This window comes from Rhineura floridana, chromosome 1, assembly GCF_030035675.1.
Source record: "Rhineura floridana isolate rRhiFlo1 chromosome 1, rRhiFlo1.hap2, whole genome shotgun sequence".
NCBI lineage: Eukaryota > Metazoa > Chordata > Lepidosauria > Squamata > Rhineuridae > Rhineura > Rhineura floridana.
The window spans coordinates 23,211,204-23,233,150 of NC_084480.1; the positions used below are offsets into that span (position 1 = coordinate 23,211,204).

General features: G+C 43.7%; 1 protein-coding gene across 2 annotated transcripts in view; it reads right to left on the reverse strand.

The window, feature by feature from the left end:
- The window catches only part of CCBE1 (collagen and calcium binding EGF domains 1), a 192,273-nt gene extending 176,684 nt beyond the window's left edge, over positions 1–15,589 (reverse strand). For both annotated transcript variants that reach the window (XM_061615633.1, XM_061615624.1), the window contains exons 1-2: positions 15,152–15,589; positions 14,836–14,916 (exon numbers count right to left, since the gene is read on the reverse strand). In XM_061615633.1, the coding sequence (XP_061471617.1) occupies positions 14,836–14,916; positions 15,152–15,324 (254 nt within the window). In that variant the 5' untranslated portion in view covers positions 15,325–15,589. The remainder of the gene's footprint in view (positions 1–14,835; positions 14,917–15,151) is intronic.
- Positions 15,590–21,947: the final 6,358 nt, after the last annotated feature.

The window sequence follows — 21,947 nt, forward strand, 5'->3', positions numbered from 1 at the left end:
TCAGCTGTGAATTCTATAAACATCCCTACAGAATACATGCTAAAATGGCAAAAGTAGTAGTAGCAGCAGTAATAAAAGTGCATGTCTTATGCACATACCCATAGCAAAGGCTCATCTACTATGTGTGCTGCCAAAAATCTTGTTGTTTATATGCTAATTTATTTACTTAAGAACAACTAGACAGCTTAAATATGTATCACGAGGTAGACATATATATTCCATAAAGAGGTACTGCCAAAGAGTTTAATTATAATTTAACAGATGTTCTTTAGCACTCTTATGAAAATAAATAAAGCCAACATTCAATAACAAAATACAAACTAAACCAAAACAGACCATGAATGCTCACGTGCACACACAGTAATGATAATATAAATCAAGATGTTCTCAATGGCTTGGCCTTCCTCACTTTTATTCATGGGCTTAAAGACCCAAGTCATATCATTTCAAGTCCCATCAGTGAGCTTTTGTATGTCAGTTCAATGTTAATGAAATAGACAAGCACCAGAGCCAGTTTTAGGAAGATTAATCTAAGAAATTGCTAACATGCTGGGCTTAAGTATTTTTATTTTAATAGTGCTGCTGCAGGGTATGCAAGGTCTGTTAACAGTAATTATCTCAAGTAATTATCTAAGATAGGCATGGCCTATTTTAAAAGCATAGTTTCATACAGCACTTTGCTGATTTCAACATGCTTTATTGAAGATCCTCATCATTAAAGCACATTACAGCCATGTAATCAATATTGTATTTTTACAGATATGGTTAAAACTGATAAAGGTGAGCCAAATGTTCAAGATAAACTGCTATTTAGCATTAAATGGGCTTTTTGCATATGTGGGGCAGGTAACATCATAGGTGGGGCAGGTAGCGATGTGGCTGCCAATGTGCAATTGGGAGCCTTAAAGTGCACTCCTGATTGTACATTGGCAAGGGAAAGCAGGCTTTGGCTCTCCCGCCCATCAGCTGATTAAGGAGGAGCCAAAGCCTGCCTTTTGCAGACTTCTATCATCTCCTGCACAGTGTACAAGGGTTCCCAAGCAGCAGGCTGAGAACCATTGCGCAAAGGTCTTTGACAGCCTTATGTTAGGCACTTCCCAAGGGATTGTGACAGATGGGTGGGGATGTAATGCAGTGTTCAAAATCTAACTTTTTTCAGTGTGTAATGTCCCTACCTTGATGGCAGTGTGCTGTGTGCCATTTGAATTCCCTTTTGTGCAGGGATCTGGCTCCTCGGAGCCAAAATAATTCCCCACCCCTGGTGTAGACAATACTGAGCTAGACAGACAAATAACCTGGCTCAATGTAAGGCAGCCTCCTATGTGTCAGGAGAAATCCATCTGCATGAAAAATGTAACCCCCTTTCGTTCTCCCCAAAAGTGCCAAAAAAGGGGACATATTTTTAGGAGAGAGAGAAAAATTGTGAAATGCCTGTTTCTCTTTTCAACTTAAGCCCTAAAACTAATCTGTCTCAGAGCAACTGAGATACATGCAGCCCAAGGTTAAGCATAACTTCAATGGGGCCACTTGGAGTGCAGCTTAGGAGAAGACTCCACAGAGTACAGCGACATCTACTTCCAAGTAGACACATGTAGGATCCTGCTGTACAGCTGCAATCTTATGCCCACTTACTTGGGAGAAAGTCTCCCTGAACTCAGTGAGACTTACTTCAAGTACTTACTTCAAGAGACAAGCACAGAACCAGCCTTCACAATTTGTCCACAGTCAGTCACTAATTTGGCAGTAGTAAAAAAAATCCCTACAAAAATAAATAAAAATAGCCCATACTGGCTCGACTCAACTTCAAATTACAGCGCAGCCAAGGATTTTGCTGGGTGGCCTTGGAAAAGTCACACTGTATCATCCTCAGCCCTTCATTTGCAAAACAATAACAATATGAATTATTGCACTGGGTTACTGCGAGGTAAGCAGAATGTGAGCATGCTACCACCCACCTTTATGGATAGCGACAGTGATGATGTGGAAAGGCCCACTGTCATATTGTACAATCAGCCAAAATAAAACAATGCAGCACAATGCTGGCAGATATCACCCAGAAATCTCCTTGCATACCATTATTTTTGGCTACTACCCACAAACCACTAGAGCCAAAGGAATGGGTTAGCCCCAATGAAATATTGATAGCTTAAACACAAATGGTTGCACTTTAGTGAATACCATTTTTTCAAATCTGCTTACATGCACAGTTTCCTGTCAAGTGTGTCAGCAATGTAATCCTATAAAGCTTTCTTCCAGAGATATAACATGTACAGATGTCACAAACATTTGTAGAGAGGTGCTCATAAAGGTGAACATCCAGTTCCCATGAGGAGGTTTGGAGCAAAAAAAAAAAAGCAATGGCCACAGTCTGTTCAAAGCAGGGTGATCAGCACTCTGTTCATCCTGATCCTGTGAACCACCATGTCTCCTTTCCCCTAGGCACCTTGCCTTGGGGACAGGAGAAAGGCAGAAGCAGTGGCAGCTTCAACAATTTCTCACTGGGAAGAATGCAAATGGGAGTCTCAGTCCGCAGCAGGAAAGTGATATGATTGTGGTTTTCCAAGGTGTCTACCTTAGCAGAAATGTGTACAGCATCCTTTTGGGGATGGAGGAAGCAGAGGTGGTGGATGCAGATGCTTCTCCAGCAGCTTTGCAAGATTTGCACACATTTTCTTGAAATGTGTGTAAATCCCTTGAGGCTTTGCATTTGTACGGATCTGCTTGGAACTTGAATAGAGTCTTGTCTCCTTTTGGAGCAAACTAAGAGATGCTTGTGTATCCCAAATAATGGGCTGTAGAGGTACTGGGAGGTGGACAATTTATTTGAATAAGGGCCAGCACTGCAGAAAACTGTAAATTCTTCAGACCCTAAGCTATCCTACCCAAGAAGTAAAAGATCAACTAACCTTAAGAAATTTAACTGCATGTTCAACTAATCTGTAAATAAAGAAAAAAGCTGTTTGCTAAACTGTATTAAGTATTTATGTTCGCAGTATCCTTTGCTACATTAAAATGTTTGTTTCATAGGTGAAAAATGGGGTGGAAGTAGTTGTTAAGACCATTGGTTGTTTAATCTGTTTGAATGACCTGTGTGTTTTTACCAAGATATTTAGTTAAATTGGAAACTACTTTTTGTCCTCATTGTCGTTTTGCTTCCTTGCTTGCCTTATCACAGAATTGCAAATTTGTTTACTGGACCTGTTTACATGATTTTGTAAATTTTATATATATTTTTCCTACTTATCTTTATTACTTTGTTCTCTGCTCTGGGATTGAAATTGTTCAATGAAGAGTATGCTATAAATGCTATCTATATACATAAAGATGAACGCTTCACACTGCAGCTTGCAGCACCATAGACAGGCAGCACTGCAAAAAGAAGCTTGAATGCTTCCACAACCACCCCACATGCATGCCGCCTGCACCACCAGCTACCGCCCGCCTCGGCAAGCAAACAGGATGGCAGTGGCAGCCTTGGCAAGCAAGCAAGCAGATTGCCTAGCTGTGGTGTCAACAGTGGTAGCCTGGGCAGGTGGCCTCAGTGTGCTGTGCAGTGGCAGCATTTGTCCAGGGGAGGTGGTGGCACAGGGCAGCGGCAGAGGCAGAGGCAGCCTGGGCAGGTGGTTGAGAGGCTGGTGTATGGCCTAGATGTGCTAAATAGTGGCATGTTTGTCTGGGGCTGTTGCGGCAGGGAGCAGCAGAGGAACAGGCAGACAAGCAGATTGGCTGGGGGAGTGGGGGTATTTGGAGGGTAGTGGTGAGAAATGGGGGTTGGGGTGGTGGGGATTGACAAGTGGAGAGAGCAGGGATGTGGGATGTTGGTCAGCGGAATGAGCAGGAGGCAGGATGCCCCCCTCCCGCCTAAATAAATAAATAATAAAATCAGGCAACCAACTCCACAAATCTAGTTAAAAATTCAGTAGTTAGATTTTTGTAGTACTTTTAGGACTAGGTGGGAGTGAGTTTGCCCTTCTGTCTGCAGCAACTGTGGAAGGGATTACTACAGCGGATGGCTGGAATAACTCTCTTTCCACCGAAAGTGCTTTGGACTGGCAAAGAATATTTGTGAAGGCAGTAAATTGGCCACAGTTGCTTCTACTGCAGCTCCTTATAGAGCCCCTGGTTTCATTCCAAGAATAGACTGGTAGACCAGTACATGAATACAAGTGCAGGGAAAACCTGTGGTATCCATGCATCAGTGCAATACTGATTCAATTGTTTTATCTAAGGTATTGTAATACCTTGAGTGGTTATTTTCTCTAGAAAGGTGGGATATACATATATATATAATAAACAGCACTGTTGTGCACCAGTGTTGAGGCTCCTTGCAGTAGTAGTGTTTTTGCAGACAAAGCTTGAAACTGCAGCTAAATCAGTCCATGGTGCAAATATAAAGCCTCCCTTGTTGGTTTCTCTTCTACATTAATAACATTCATTCACACACAGTAAGAGGCTTAAATGTGTTTTCATGCACATTTGACTCAGAGCTAATCCCACTGGAGCGATCACTATGATTCAAAGTACCCTCATGCATTGAAAGCCTTATCTTCAGGGAAAGTGGATCAGGTTACTCAGAGGAGGTTAGTAATAAGATATCTTGTTTGCTCTTTATTTAGGAAAGCAACTCCTCATCACCTGACCCTTTGCATTAATCTTCAGCCCTCAAAATTTTAGTGCATTATCATTTTGATTATCTTTATGAAACTTGCTACCAAAAACCTCTCCTGTTTCCCTTATCAACTCTAACTTTCAACACAAACTTTCCAAACCTAGAGAAAAGAACTCAGAGTAAGATGTTCCACTGACAATTCTGAAAGCAGTAGCTAAGATCTGGCAAGAACTATATATTACATAGAACTTTTTAATTTTTGTAAGAATGAACAAGAGATATGCTCTTACACTGCAAAGATTCTTTCCAGGGAAACATAGGTTACTTGCACATGAGAGTTCTTTAGCTTTTTCACTATCAGCTGCAATGGAAATTAAAATGGTAGTTCAACACATAGCACTTACTAAATGTTCAATTTTCCAGGAATGCCCTTCTCTATGGTCAAGATTCTTTTGACTTATTCAGTAAAGGTCCCCTGCAACATTGATTAGTAGCTTCCTCCTAGCAGTTTCTCTCCCTTTTATTGTTTCCTTTTAATAATGAATTGCCCTTTTCTTTAATTAATTTGTTTTGTTTTATAGTGCAATAGTGCTGTTTCACTATAAAAGAAAGAAAAGAAAAAATGATGAAAGGAAGCCCATAATTAATCCCCCTGAAGAACTCAATCTGACTAATTAAATAAAGGAGCAAATAATCACTAATCCCCCAGCAATAAACAGGAAGCAATAAAAAGAACAGAATCTGCCAGAAGGACTCTTTTTTAAAAAAAATCAAAAGCTCAGTAGCACTTAAAAGCCTCAATAATGATTTGTGCATCACACTGGACAAGATGGCCCTGCAACCAGGTGTGAAAAAATTCAAGAGGACAACCCTGGCTTGCAATGATTATCTGCTTCCTAGACAGAGCTCAGCATCACCAACACCATACCTGGGACAGATCCCTGATCTTCACTCAGCATGTTCCACTACATCTCACTGACAGTTCATTAAGCTTCTGCAGAGAAGAAACATTCCAGGGCTTGGGAATGAAGATCTACTGTACCTGTCTCCTGGACAGAGCTCAGGGGACACCATAACCTATTCCTGTTAACTCTTTAACAAGCAACCGCCTGTATAAGGACTGTTGTTTTGAAGGCTTTTGGGACTGGATATTTATGGTGTTGTCTGGGCGTTTCAGTTGTTTGTTTTTTCAATAGATTTCATGTTCCCAATGCCATTTTCATTGGTCTCGTTTATCCTCCACCAGCCCACAGGGGTCAGAACTATTTTATTTTATTTATTTAAAATATTTCTATCCTGCCCTTCTACCCTACAATAGGGCACTAAGGGCGGCTCACAATAAAATCATACGTAAAAAAAAATCACAAAAACATTAAAACAGATAAAAATACATAAAATAGAATTAAGAAATATAGGGGAGTGGTATTTAAAGGGACTAAAGAGATAAACACTGAAAAAATATTATTATTTAGATAAACTGCAGCATGCCACTCTGAGCCCATGGATGGCTTTTAGCAAAATTACTGTACTGCATTTTAATAATTCTGAGCCAGATTTGTTTTTTTTATTGAGATAGCTGGCTTTTACTAATTAATTGTATGGGGTGTTATATTAATTGTAGTGGTTGTTGCCGTTTTATTCTGCAAGCCATCTTGAGAGAGTTTTACTCGTAAAGGTGGCCTTATCCGGAAAAAAAATGATCCAGGAGGTTTGTTTGTGATTGTAAAGAAAAGAAAAAAGAAAAAAAAGACATGTTTTATTCAGCTTGGTTCAATTTTAATAAACTTATTAATGAAAAATCAGAAGCTCCAGCAACCCCAGCAAGGCATGCAAATATATGGAACAATCCACAGTTGACTCAGGTCCCCAAGTACTTCTGGAATGACCAGCCATTTTTTACTAACTGTTCGAACAACAACAGAACAATTAGAACAGACTCTGAAATTGGAGCCTGTTTTATTTTATTTTGCTTCCTTCCTTCTTTCTTTTTCCTTTGTTTGATTATCCTAGACGCTTTAGGGATACATATGCCTTTGCTCCTTTGTAATTTCAGTTATGATTTCTTGCATATTTGCAATAAAATTTACTTTAAAAGGATAAAAAATAAAAGTGGCCTATGGGACCATGTGTCATCAGTCCTGAATACTCTGCACTGGCTACCAGTGAACTACCTGGCCCAATTCAAGGTATCAGTACTAGCATCAGAGGTGTAGTTGTCCGGGGTCATGGGGTGTCATAGATCCTTTACTTTTTTGGAAACAGGGTCCCAGCCAAGTCCCTAGATATGAGCCCATCAGAGTGAAAAGAAGCGCGTCGACCACTGAGAAGACTCTTCTCAGTAGCTAACACACAGCCTACTCTTTCATGCAGATTGGCCCCTAGGGACATCTGTTATAGCCGAGTGTGGACTTGGAGAGGGCATGAAGAGCAAGGGACACAAGGGAAAGTGGAAAACGGGGTGTTGCCAAGAGGGGGCATGGTATGACTATCATGAAGGAACGCTGCACTTCTGAATTTGCCACTAAACTACTGACTAGCATATGAAGCCCTTAACAGCTTGGGACCCAAGTACCTAAAGGAGTGCCTCCCTCAATATCAACCATCTCGGGTCCTACACTCAGCAGGGGTGGCCCTGTTGGGGTTCCACCTCCGATTGCTGCTCAGGTGGCTCTGACATGTGACAAACTTTCTCCATGGTGGTTCCCTGTTTGTGGAATGCTCTCCCTGGTGAGGTGTGTCTGTCTCCCTCATTAGGGAGGAGAGACTTTCAGGAGGAAATTTGAAAAATCTTATTTACCCCAGGGGCGTCACTACCGGGGTGCGGAGGGTGCGGCCCGCACCCAGGTGTCACCATGAGGGGGGTGACACCCAGAGCCGCCCTGCCCCGTGCCGTTGCCCGGCAAGGCTGCTCCAACTCCTCCTCGGAGGCGGGCGGGCGGGCAGGCAAGACCGGGAGCAGCGTCGGCGGGGCGAGGGAGGAGTGCCAGCATTCCCAGGCCTTCTCCGGCTGGGTGCCTCTCCGGCGCACGCCCTCCCAGGGGCATGGACGCATGTGCGTGCGCACGCAAGCCCAGCCACCTCGTCTATGCCCCTGGGAGGGCGCGCAGCAGAGGTCTGCACCCCCCCCGCATTCCTGCTAGTGACGCCACTGATTTACCCATACATTTGAAGACTGAAAGATACTGTTCCTGGAAACCTTGACATTGTTCGCTGTGGGGGTATGTGATTGCTTTTAAAAATGTTTTTAGATGTTTTGAGAATGTTTTTGTTTTATTTTTTGTTGCATTATTTTAACATTTTGATTTTTGCCACCCAGGGCTCTGTTAGGAGGAAGGGCAGGAACAAGACAGAAAGTTAATCGGAAATTTAATTCAGTTCTCCATATGTCCACATTTTTTAAAAAAGAAGTCCGTATGAACATTCATCAACATTTTAGTGTAAATGTCTCCTAATATACACATTTTTGCAAGCAATTTCACCTAATATATTGCATTTTTGTATGTTATTTTCACTATTATATTATTTTAAATTTTTAAATTGTGTTTTAAATTGTTTTTTAAAAGATGTATTTTAAATTGTATTTGTTTTTAGTTACTGTAAACTGCCCAGAGAGCTTCGGCTATGGGGCGGTATACAAGTATAATAAATAAATATGACCATTTCCCCCTCATATATACATTTATGTACACATTATTTGGTTGGAGAACTGCACTGAAAAATTAAGAGAAGTACAATTTTTTTAAGATAGTTTTATTTTAGTTTACATATTGTTTCAGGAAGTGCAAATTAGGTAGGTTCCCATTAAAATATAAACTGAATAAAATTTCTCCATCATCCCTAACTTTATAGCAAAAGATCATATGGAGCTGTAATTTCCTTTTGCCACACAAATCCAGCTTTCTCTAAACACTGAACATCAACAGAGGCCAAAGGACTTAGCTAGGGAAAATGACAGACCCTTTCCAATGTTAATCACCACTGTCTGCCTGGATTTACTTAACAATTTTTTATAAACAGCATGCAACCATTAAACCAGTCATACATCATCTAGATTGCCTGCAGCAAATGTTTACATATGTAGTGCAATCAGCTGCTCTTCAGACACACGCTGTGTCTCAAAGAAACACATTATCCTCAAACTTTTAACACCAAGAGTACACCAATCTTGGCATCACATAACACAAGCCACAATCAGGACATTTCTCACAAGCCTTCTAGGGTCATCACCAGAGACACCACCGTACACAGATGGCACTGCTGACAACACAGAGCCGCCGCTACCACCATCACAGTACAAATGTGTTAAAAATTTCACACTCTTACTCAGCAATTGCAGTAATATAGCAATTGAATTTTATTTTATTTTATTTTTAAAAAAGTTATGGGACCATGGTTTGCAGTTATCCACCACGTGGAAACCCTTTGAGATTTTGACCACATCCAAATCAAATACAGATGCAAATTTGTAAAGTTTCTTATGATGATTCAGCTACATAACTAATAAATGCAAATTCTCTCAGTAATTAGTGAACGTCTGATCAACTTCAGAACTTCAGAATTCTCTACAAACTAGCACTGTCATGAAATCTCTAGTTCCCTAGTTAGGGCAGGCCACGTGCATGAGCCAAATCAGTTCAGCTGGCAGATGAAATGAAAAATGTTTCACCAAAACCCAAAGGCTCTCATGCTAATAAAAAGAATTTTATATCTTGCAAACGCTCAGGGCATATTCACAGCAACTGTAAAGTGCTCACACACTATATTCAGCAATGAAATGCTTTCCATCAGTAATTGCTTAGACAATGATGTAGACTGAGATTTCTCTGAGCTATGTCCCAGAGTTGAGACTGAGACTAATTGCTAACCCGCATTCCCTTGCATTGAATGAGCAGTGACAAACATTTGAAAAGACCATCCTAACCCATTTCTGTCCAGGGGAGGAGAAGTAGTTCCTTTCTATCCCAGGGGAAAACAGCCACAAACTACTACTGCTGGTTTTTCAGTGTGAGACTTTTCAGTGTCAAACATCAATGCAATAAACCAAATTCAAATATGAACACACTCTAAAACTGTGATCCTATCACAGGCACATCTAAGCCTGTCTAGCAGAGCTTGGAAAAGTTACTTTTTTGAACTACAACTCCCATCAGCCCTAGGCAACATGGCCACTGGATTAGGCTGATGGGAGCTGTAGTTCAAAAAAGTAACTTTTCCAAGCTCTGCATTATGTAAGATAGACCAAGGCTGTAAGCACATAATACATTTAAAGCACATTTTCCCCACCCCCAAAGAACCCTAGGAACTGTAGTTTACGCCTCACAGAGCTGCAATTCCCAGCACCCTTAACAAACTACAGCTCCCAGGATTCTTGAGGGGGAGGGTGCTTCAAATGTATTGTGTGCAAGCAGCCCAAGATTTGCTATCAACTGTACAGTTATCAGGGAGGTGCTGGCAATTTTGGTGCTCTAGTTATGTATGTTTATGTTTGCAAACACATTGTTATTGCATTCAGAATTTACATTTTAGGTTCACACTAACAAAAAAAGTGTAAATGTCCTTTTCGCAGAAATAAGTTCAACAGAAACCAATGAGACTTGCAGCCAGATCCCAATCATGTTTACAAAAAAAAAATCATACTGATTTCAATGGGACTTGCATCCCGGCTAATATTCCTATGATTACAGTCTTTCTTCCAAGTAAGTATGTTTAGGTTCACAGTATAAGCCATCATAATTTCTTAGAGATACCAAAGGGCTCTTGTATCAGTACAGGCACTGGGGTTGTGCAAACACTCAGGGTGAAATCCCACAGGCATTTACTTTCACAAGAACAACATTTCAGTCCAGGAGCAAGAAATGTCAGTAGGACAGCTAGCAAGATTCAAGGAAGTCCCAAGAGCTATTCTTAGTTGTATTCAAGGCTAAATGCAAAAAGGAGGAAGCACATTTTAAGACTATTTGTTGTGGTTTCATATAAGCATTACTAGAACAAAACAAAATGCTGTTTTTTTTAAATTCATTAAAAGGTTTTGTACCTTTAGCATGCATGCCTAATTGTTACTTGGTAAGTGAATTTACCACGGTTGTGGGTGCTCCCAAAGGCCAAACATAACCAGAAATCATAAATAATGTGGTCTGAACCTCAGGGCAAAAGGAGACACAGCTTTCCTGCCTGTCCTTACAAATGCATCACTACATATGTGAGGGCACCACATACTGATATTCATGGTTGCATGCCTAAATACATACTGTCAAATGTTTAGCATACCACTAAGAAGCAGCCTTATGTGGATATGCACCTTAACACCAATTAAGTATTGCATGCAGGCTTATTTGCACTATATGCCCGCACCTGCAGAATGAAAAAAGACATCATGACAGCATCATGGTAAACGCACATAGGAATTTCAGCTATAAGTAACAACCCTTTACATGAGGTCTCTTGGTATATTATTTGTTACTGTTATTATGCTCTACCTAATAATTTCTATGCAGAGAAGCTTTGGGATATGTTCCTGCATTTGAAGCAGTGAACGCTGGCCTAAAACATGGAGATGTGTATGTAAACATGCAACAGACAAATGCCAGGGAACCATAGGCAATCAAGGCTTCTTTCTTGACACTTATCTCTTCCATGTGCCCCCATGTAATTGCATATTATTATTATTTAGATTTATATCCTGCCCTTTCTCGGCAGCAAACTAAAAATACTTTAAATCATAAAAAGAGACTTTAAAATATATTAAAACAAAACCACCATTAAAATATTAAAACAAAACATCTTGCAAAAACATTTTTTAAAAGCTTTAAAAACATCCATTAAAAAAAAAGTTTAAAAACATATTAAAAAGGCTAGATTCGAAGTGCTGGTTTTGACCTATAAAGCCTTACACGGCATGGGACCGCAATACCTGGTGGAACGCCTCTCCCAATATGAACCTACCCGTACACTGCGCTCAACATCTAAGGCCCTCCTCCGAGTGCCATCTCATCGAGAAGCTCAGAGGGTGGTGACTAGATCTAGGGCCTTTTCGGTGGTGGCCCCCGAATTGTGGAATAGTCTCTTCGATGAGGTGCGCCTGGCGCCGATGCTGCTATCCTTTCAGCGTCAGGTGAAAACCTTTTTATACTCCCAGGCATTTTAAAGTGTATTTTAATCTGTTTTTTAAAGTGTATTCAAATTGTATTTTACTAGTGTTGTATTATGATGCTGTTTGTTTTTTGTTGCTGTTTGTTTAACTTTGGTTTTTGACTTTATTGTATTTATTGTAGTTATATATTGTGCTGTTTATCTCTTATGTACACTGCCCAGAGAGCCGTTGGGCTTAGGGCGGTATATAAATGGAATTAAATAAATAAATAAAATAAAATAATTTCAACACAGAGGCAGACTGGGATAAGGGCCCTACTTAAAAGGCTTGTTGAAGGAGGAAGGTCTTCAGCAGGTGCTGGAGAGATAACAGATGGTGCCTGTCTAATATTTAAGGGGAGGGAATTCCAAAGGATAGGTGCCACTACACTAAAGGTCCATTTCCTATGTTGTGCAGAATGGACCACCTGATAAGATGGTATCCACAGGAGGCCCTCACCTGCAGAGCGTAGTGGTCAACTGGGTATATAAGGGATAAGACGGTCTTCCGGGTATCCTGGTCCCGAGCTATATAGGGCTTTGCACACCAAAACTAGAACATTGAATTTAGCCCGGTAGCTAAGAGGTAGCCAGTGCAATTCTTTCAGCAGTGGGTGCCATGTTGGCGATACCCTGCCCCAGTTTCGCTGCCGCACTTTGCACCAGCTGCAGCTTCCGGACTAACCTCAAGGGTAGCCCCACATAGAGTGCATTACAGTAATCCAGCCTGGAGGTTACCAGTCATGGACAACAGTGGTCAGGCTATCCCAGTCCAGAAACAGCCACAGCTGTCTTACCAGCCGAAACTGTAAAAAAGCATTCCAAGCCACTGAGGTCACCTGAGCCTCTAGCGACAAAAATGAATCCAGAAGCACCCCCAGACTACGAACCTGCTCTTTCAGAGGGAGTACAACCCCATCCAAAGCAGGCAACTAGCCAGTTATCCAAACTCAGGAACCACCAACCCACAGTGTCTCTGTCTTGCTAGGACTCAGACTCAGTTTATTGGCCCTCATCCAGCCTACCACTGAGTCCAGGCAGCAGTGCAGGGCTTGCATGGCCTCTCCCGATTCAGATGTTACAGAGAAATAGAGCTGGGTATCGTCAGCATACTGCTGACAGCTCGCCCCAAATCTCCTGATGATCTCTCCCAAGAGCTTCATATAGATGTTAAACAGCATGAGAAACAAGATTGTACCCTGTGGCACCCCACAGCACAACTGCCAGGGGGCCAAAAGACAATCACCCAATGCTATTATCTGAAAACAACCTTGGAGAAAACAATGCCTCCAATACCTATGTCACCAAGTCGGCAGAGAAGGATAATATAGTCAATGGTATCAAAAGCCGCTGAGAGATCAAATAAGAGTAATAGGGTCACCCTCCCCCTGTCCTTCTCCCAATAAAGGTCATCCATCATGGCGACCAAGGCCAATTCAGTCCCATAACCAGGCTTGAACCCAGACTGGAATGAGTCAAGATTTGTCAAATGCACATTTGCTCATGCTTTATAGTAGAAATGAGCAACTGGAAGTTTAAGAGTCAAAAGAGAGCCCTACTCAGAAATGTTATCAGCCAATATGCACCACTGTTGCCAACCCACAAGCAAGGGAGCTGTACAAAGGCACTGATGGCTGAGGAAATAGGATTTGCTGGCAGCAAATTTTACCAGCAAGGCTGGGGAACTAGATCTGGCTGGCAAGAGAGATTCCTAAATCTCCCACCCCACCTGTAGCCACATTTTGACAGGTGGGCAGGACCACCCATCTGTCAGCCACCTGACAATATCATAATGATATCAGGTGACTAACACCAGTCAAAGTTCAAAGGAGGTTGCTATAGCCACCAGCTTATGGCAATCGGAGTCAGGATCTTAGCCCAGAGTCAGCAGCATGGGTTGGCACCATTAAGCATCTGCTGAGGTCCACAGCCTGAAAGGGGGCCCACTGCCAACCCTTGGGGCCCACCAACGTTTCCTCCTGCTGCTGCTGCTGCATGTTCACCTGCCCTCTTCAAGCAAGTGAGCAAGGAGAGGGAGCAGCACGTTGCCCTCTCTTTGGGCAATGCTATCAGTTGGGACCTGAGGGACAGGGCAAGGAAATGGGCAGCAGCAATGAGGAAGGGGGCCCCTGAGGGCATTTTGTCCAAGAAAAAAAGAACCTTCCCCATAAAACAACTTCCACATGTTGAGGGCTTTATGCTCCTTGTCACATGTGGGAAGGAAAACAGTAGTCGGCACATGCTCAGGGGTGCACTTTTAAACACTGTTGCCTCCCAGGTGCCTTTGGCATATGCAAATCATCTGTTAGTTGCTTCAGGTGTCTTATGAAGACATATCTTTTTCAGACCCTATTATTTCTGAACTCCTGGTTCTACCTTCTTTTTTAATCATGCCGTTTTTATTATACTGTTTGATTGTATGTATGTTCTTTTTGTATGCCACTCAGGGTCTTTTTTAATATTTAAGCAGGCAAATTAAATTGTCATCTTATATATTATATAAAATTTGAGCAGGCATTCTAACTGAATTCTGGTTTTACAAGTTCAACTGATTTTTATCATTATTGTATTGCTGAGTTACTTCTACACTGAGACTAAGGTAATTAAACGGTCTATCTATATTGTCGAAATAAAACAGTAAAATAATGGTTTTCAAATAAAGAAGAGTCCCAAGCTTTGGGGACTGGCTGGCTCAGAAACTAGCTGTGATGGGAAAAGAAAATTGTGATGGGGGTCTTCAAATGGGCTCTGTCGCTCTCTTTGGCCAAGTATTGGACTAGAACCTGAGAGACCAGGGTTCGAATCCCAATCTGCCATGAAGCTCACTTGGGCCAGTCACTGCCTTTCAGCCTAACCTACCTCACAGGGTTGTTGTGGGGATTAAATGGGAAGAGCCATGCACACCACCTTGAGCTCCTGGGGAAAAAGGTGGGATAAAAATGAAATAAATAAATAATCTTTCTCCTCTGGGGACATTCTCCTCAGTGCCTCATAAACGCGCGCACACAGAGCACAACCCTCGCTCGCTCCTCCCTCGCGGCGCAGCAGCAGTAAAGGCGGGAAAGCGGGCGGGCGAGCGGGCGACGCCACCGACTGACCTGTAGCAGGTGGTGAGCTCTCCGCTGGGCTTCAGGCACGAGTATTTAGTGGTGGCGACTTTGCTCTCGGAGCAAACCTCCCTGCGGGGTGGAGGAAAAGAGAGAGAAAAAGAGGCCGTGCTAGATAAGACCGTCCTACAAGATGCATCCAAAGTCAAGTCGCCTTAATTAACATCCCGGGGGCGGCGGGCTGGCTGGCGGGGCTCACCGTCACAGACGGAGGCGCAAGAGCGCGGGCGTGGCGGGAAAGCAACGGGGCAAGGGAGTGAGAGGCGCGCGCTGGTCCCCCCTGCTCCCCGACATCCCACCTACCCACCTGTCGCTCTCCTCCGGCTCCTCGCGGTAGGTCCACGCATGCCCGAGGGCCGCCAGCAGCAGCAACAGCACCAGCCAGAGGCGCAGCAGGCGCGGCGGCGACGGCGGCCACAGCACGAGCAGCGGAAGGCGCCTGGCACTCCCTCCGCCGTCGCCGCCGCCCCGCAGCACCATCGGGCGGCCTCTGCTCCCCTTTGCGGTGCTTGGGCTCCGGCTGCGCCTGGCGCGCTCGAGGGCGAGAGGAGGAGGAGAAGGAGAGCTGCCCCCTGCGGCGGGAGCGAGTCAGCGGGGCCGGTTCTGCCACCGGGAGGAGGGGAAACGAAGAGGGGGAGGAGGACCTGCGACAGACGGCTCTTGGCTAAGGGGGAGAGGGAAGGGGGCGACCAGATGCTCCGGAGAGGCGACCGAGCTTGGAGCGTGGGTGGCTTTGCCCCTTGAGGAAGGAGGGAGAGAGACAGAGGGGGAGCCAGATGTAGGCGAGGGCGGAGGAGGCACCAGGAAACGTTGGCTGTAAAGGACCGCGCGGGGTGGTGGCTGCTCGTGGGGCAGGAGAGAGACGGAGGGTGGAGGGCAGAGAAAGGGGTCACCGGCTGGCGCAGGAAGGCTGCTTGAAGGGATCGGAGGATGGGTAAGGATGTTCCCTTCCAAAAGCGATGAGAGAGGGAAGCTTCTGGTGTGACAAAGTTCTCCCCCGTTACCGGTAGATAGAAGATCGGAGAGAGATCTTAGAGATGAAGAAAATGGGGGACGGGATGGCCAGCTGTTAGGCAGGGGTCAGGAGAAGCTGTGGGGATCTGGAGAAGCTGCGGCAAGCAAGGCAGCTGGGGGGATCCGGAGGAGCTATGGGGCAGGGGAAAGGAAGAGTCCGATCAGACAAGCGGCTTCTTTCGCCGGGGGCCGGGGGGGGGGAGAAAGAGAGAGAAAGTGTTTGTCTCCAGGCTCCTAAAAATTAAGGGTGGAAAGTAAGGCTCTCCCTCTGCAGAGCAGACATCGGGAACTGCCTATTGTAAAAGCTATGGGAAAAAGGGATGCTTGTGAAAGATCAGGGTTTCTGCCTGACCAATAGATGAGGAAAGAGGGGAAGAAGATATAAGGATGTGTGTATCGGGGTGAGGAGTGTCCAGCTGCTGCAGGACGGTGGGGGGCAGGCTTCTGCAGCTACACAACCTGCTGGTCAGGGACAGCCTGACATGTCCAGGAATGAGGGGGAGGGATTTTCTGGAGAAGGCCAGGCAGGAGGAATCAAGAACCTGGAAGTGGATAAGGAGAGCCAGACTGGACAGGAGGAGCGAGCTCTAAGGCTGCCAGGGGCTGAAGCCAAGCGGAGGAAGACTCAGGCTGAGGCCACAAATCAGTAACCAGAGCCAGGAATGGCCAAGAGGTGTGGGGGGGGGGAGCCAGAGGTCGCAGATGGGCAAGCTGAAAGAGCCAGCCAAGTTAGGAGAAGCTTTTCTTGTGGGGAGGGTGAACAGGAGACATGAAAGTTGGATGAGGTAGCTAAAGAGGCTGTTTGAATAGCACTACCAGAGAGAGATGGAAGCGTCTTGGTCATTTGTGCAGTTAAGTGTGTTTAGACTCAGACTTAATGGCCTGTACAGGGAACTCCCATCTTATTAAAGGATGGGAGAGAAATCCCAATTCAGTTCACATTTCAAGCCGAATCTATCAAATTCGCACTTTCTGAAACAGTCTGAGAACTGAAATGCAGACATCCTCCAAAATCTGCAGCTCTTTGAATTTTGCAATGCAGTTTGCCAACCAACAGTGTTTAAAAAATGCATATGCTAAGGGAAAGCATGCATAAAAACGAATATAAGAGTGAACCTAATATACAGAAATTCATTATATGATGAGAAATCGCTTGCAAAAATGTGTACATCTGTCAAAACTGCCAACAAAAATGTATTTATTAGGGAAAAAATCACACTACAATGCTGGATAATTTTCATGAGGATTTTTTTTAAAAAATCGCAAATTGCTGCAGAAATATGGAGAACTGAATTTAAAATTGGAAAAATGAGAAACGGAGAGAACCAAAATTGACAGATCTTTCCATCTCTAGTATTACTTCAATTACTTTGAAATATGATAAGCCAGCCCTGCTCCATTTGGGCACCTTTCTGCTCAGTCTGCTGGGGCTCTTGACTTCTGCCCCAAAGTCCTGTCCTGACTGGCTCCACTAGACTTGGATAGTGGAGAAAATAAAGTAGCTTCAGGGTCTGTCTGGCTCATGGAAACAAGGAGAAGCAATTGTCACAAGCAGCTTCTCACCTTGGGGTCTCCTGAGCTATTTCCCCACAAGGTTCTTAATTCCCAGGACATTAAAGTTAGAATTTTCTCATGTTGTGTTTTGTTTTCATCCTCAAGGATTCCATTTTTTTTAAAAAAAACTCTCTCTTAGGCTGTGAACACACTAGTTGCCTACCCAAAGCATTTCCACTAGCCACACCTGGAGAGGGAATGGGTTGATCTGCCAATCAGTTGTGAAATCTGTTTGAAGCTGAATTAAAAAAAACACTCAAGCTACTCCCACCAGGTTTTGCAGTAAAAGGGGGCAGGGTTTGACAGCATCATGTGCCCCCATTTTCAGAAGAGAGGTGGAGATGCATGGGAACCCGCAGAACAGTCAGTTTGTTTCTACCCCAACTTTGGTTCTCTGATCACTACCTTTGCAGTCCTGCTATAGGGAAAGATATTCAGTAGAGCCAGACATTCCAGCAACTAATGCTGGTAGGTTTTATGATGGAGACCAGATTCAGTCTTTTCTTTCTCTTTTCTGCCTGGTACCAGGAAGCATGTATCTCTGTGAAAAAGTGTAATTGCTCATGGCTTATGTCTGCTTGCGCAGGAGAGGTGCTGGAGAGCCAGAATATCCCTGCAGTTCACATCATTTAAAACAGACATTATAACAGCTTAGCTACAAAGTACAGAGAGAAAGAAGAAATGATTGGAGCTTTTCTTGATCTCATTTTATCTTTAAATAAAGAATGAGAAACGTCCATAGCTCAGTAGATAGGGAAGGAAAGATCTGTCAGTTTCAGTTCTCTGTTTCTCATTTTTCCAATCTTTATTTCAGTTCTCCACATTTCTGCAACCATTTGTGAATTTTTAAAATTAATTTTAAAATCCTTATGAAAATTCTCCTGCACTTTAGTCTGAATGTCTCCTAATAAACACATTTTGTAGGCAGTTTAGACTAACGTACACATTTTGCAAGACATTTCTCATCATGTAATACATTTTTGTATGTTATTTTCATTCATATATTCATTTTAATGCACCCTTTCCTCTAATATATACATTTTTGTAAACATTGTTTGGTTAGCAAACTACTGCAAAATTTGAATTAGTGCAAATTTTAAAGGATGGCTGTGCTTTGATTCTCATATTGTGTAGAAAAGTGCAAGTTTGATAGATTTGGCTTCAAATGTTAACTGAATCAAAACTCTCACCCATCCCTAGTAGTGGTGCATGTACTTTTCACCCAGAAAGCCGTTGGTTCGATCCCTGGCATCTCAAACAGCAGGACTGGGGGTGGGCAAAAGTCTGTGCCTGAATACATGGTAGGGATGGAAAGATCTCTCCATTTCGGTTCTCTCAGTTTCTCATTTTTCCAATATTAAATTCAGTTCTCTGCATTTCTGCAGTAATCAGTGAATTATTTTTTAAAAATCCTCATGAGAATTCTCCACCATTTTAGTGCAAATTTCTCCAAATAAACACATTTTTGTAGGCAGTTTTGACAAAGGTATATATTTTTGCAAGCCGTTTCTCATCATTTCATGCCTTTTTCCATGTTATTTCCCCTCATGTATTCATTTTTATGCACACTTTCCCCTAATATATGCATTTTTGTAAATGTTGTTTAGTTGGTTAACTGTATCCCAAAATTCTAATAAATGTGAATTTCGAAGGATGGCTGTGTTTCAGTTCTCATATCGTTTCAGAAATTGAGGATTTGATAAATTTTGCTTGAAATGCAAACTGAATCGAAATTCTCAACCATCCCTATGGAAAGCAGCTGCTAGGCAGAGTTGGTAATACTGGGCAAGAGGGAGCTGTGGTTTTGCCTCGGTCTTCATATATGTTGCTGGCCAAACGAGGCTTTATTCTCTTTGTAATGTCTAAAAAACAGACTGGCAGCAGCTGCATCAGGCATTCCTAGAAACAAGTCGGTGTTGATCTTCTGCTGCAGGTGAGTTTGGTTTCATAAGAACATAAGAAGAGCCTGCTGGATCAGGCCAGTGGCCCATCTAGTCCAGCATCCTGTTCTCACAGTGGCCAACCAGGTGCCTGGGGGAAGCCCGCAAGCAGGACCTGAGTGCAAGAACACTCTCCCCTCCTGAGGCTTCCGGCAACTGGTTTTCAGAAGCATGCTGCCTCTGACTAGGGTGGCAGAGCACAGCCATCACGGCTAGTAGCCATTGATAACCCTGTCCTCCATGAATTTGTCTAATCTTCTTTTAAAACCATCCAAGCTGGTGGCCATTACTGCATCTTGTGGGAGCAAATTCCATAGTTTAACTATGCGCTGAGTAAAGAAGTACTTCCTTTTGTCTGTCCTGAATCTTCCAACATTCAGCTTCTTTGAATGTCCACGAGTTCTAGTATTATGAGAGAGGGAGAAGAACTTTTCTCTATCCACTTTCTCAATGCCATGCATAATTTTATACACCTCTATCATGTCTCCTCTGACCCGCCTTTTCTCTAAACTAAAAAGACCCAAATGCTGCAACCTTTCCTCGTAAGGGAGTCGCTCCATCCCCTTGATCATTCTGGTTGCCCTCTTCTGAACCTTTTCCAACTCTATAATATCCTTTTTGAGATGAGGCGACCAGAACTGTACACAGTATTCCAAATGCAGCCCCACCATAGACTTATACAACGGCATTATGATATCGGCTGTTTTATTTTCAATACCTTTCCTAATTATTGCTAGCATGGAATTTGCCTTTTTCACAGCTGCTGCACACTGTGTCGACATTTTCATCGTGCTGTCCACTACAACCCCGAGGTCTCTCTCCTGGTCAGTCACCGCCAGTTCAGACCCCATGAGCGTATATGTGAAATTAAGATTTTTTGCTCCAATATGCATAATTTTACACTTGTTTATATTGAATTGCATTTGCCATTTTCCCGCCCATTCACTCAGTTTGGAGAGATCTTTTTGGAGCTCTTCACAATCCCTTTTTGTTTTAACAACCCTGAACAATTTAGTGTCATCAGCAAACTTGGCCACTTCACTGCTCACTCCTAATTCTAGGTCATTAATGAACAAGTTGAAAAGTACAGGTCCCAATACTGATCCTTGAGGGACTCCACTTTCTACAGCCCTCCATTGGGAGAACTGTTCGTTTATTCCTACTCTCTGCTTTCTGCTTCTTAACCAATTCCTTACCCACAAGAGGACCTCTCTTATTCCATGACTGCTAAGCTTCCTCAGAAGTCTTTGGTGAGGTACCTTGTCAAATGCTTTTTGAAAGTCTAAGTACACTATGTCCACTGGATCACCTCTATCTATATGCTTGTTGACACTCTCAAAGAATTCTAATAGGTTACTGAGACAGGACTTTCCCTTGCAGAAGCCATGCTGGCTCTGCTTCAGCAAGGCTTGTTCTTCTATGTGCTTAGTTAATCTAGCTTTAATAATACTTTCTACCAGTTTTCCAGGGACAGAAGTTAAGCTAACTGGCCTGTAATTTCTGGGATCCCCTCTGAATCCCTTTTTGAAGATTGGCGTTACATTTGCCACTTTCCAGTCCTCAGGCACGGAGGAGGACCCGAGGGACAAGTTACATATTTTAGTTAGCAGATCAGCAATTGCACATCTGAGTTCTTTGAGTTTCCTTCCACCTTCACTCCTTAACTTGCCATATATGTACACAGTACCTCCCCTAGGCGGGAAGCAGGGCAGTTGCCCCAGGCCCCGCACTTTGGGGGCCCCCCATGCTTGGCAATCTGCTGCATATCACACATCTCACAGCGAAGCCGTCTGTGTTGCCGCGCCCCATTCCCTATGCAGCTCCTCCATGACAGGCGCTTCCAACTGCAACGAGCCAATCTCCTCCTCCTCACTTCCCCACCAGCGTGAGCAAACAACCACAGAGCTCCATGCAACCTAGCCTGCTACCTCCCTCCTCCCTTCTTCTTTCACCTGGTATCAAGTCCAAATGTGGGGAAAGCGCCGCGCACCCTCTCGATCGCCCTGATAGTTTCCTAAGGCACAGCAGGGAGAAGGAGGAGGAGCTCATTAAGGAACAAGTTAGGCTGAGTGTGCAAGCAGGAAGGCAGTTGAGAAAAGGGGAAGGCGGGTGCTGAGCTGAGGGGTTGCTGCTGAGCTATTCCAGGCTGAGGAAAGTCGGGGAAGCCGAGCCGCGCAACACGGGGCTAAATTAGCACATAATGGAGGCGAATGGGTGTCAAACGAGCGTGGCCTATGAGGAGTCTGGCTCCATGTAGCTTCTCCTGGCACGCTGTCTGACTCAGCTTCGTACCACCAACGTGTGGTACGCGAAGGAAGACATTGAGGTTTTCTTCTCTAGCAGGCGTGTCGTCACTGGAGAGGGCAGAGAGGCGAGGAAGAGGATTGGCGACTAGTCGCCAGAATTGTTGGAGTCTCCTGGCTAGTTGCCAGAAGGATCTGCAGCCAATAGGGGAAATGTTTTTGTTGTCATCGCCCTAATATATATAAGGGTCATTTGAAACTCAACTGTACTCTTCAGAAGAAGCACTCTAGAGACGTCCAATTTAAGACCGTTTTTGAAAAGCTGCTAACCCTCGAAGAATAACGGCACTTA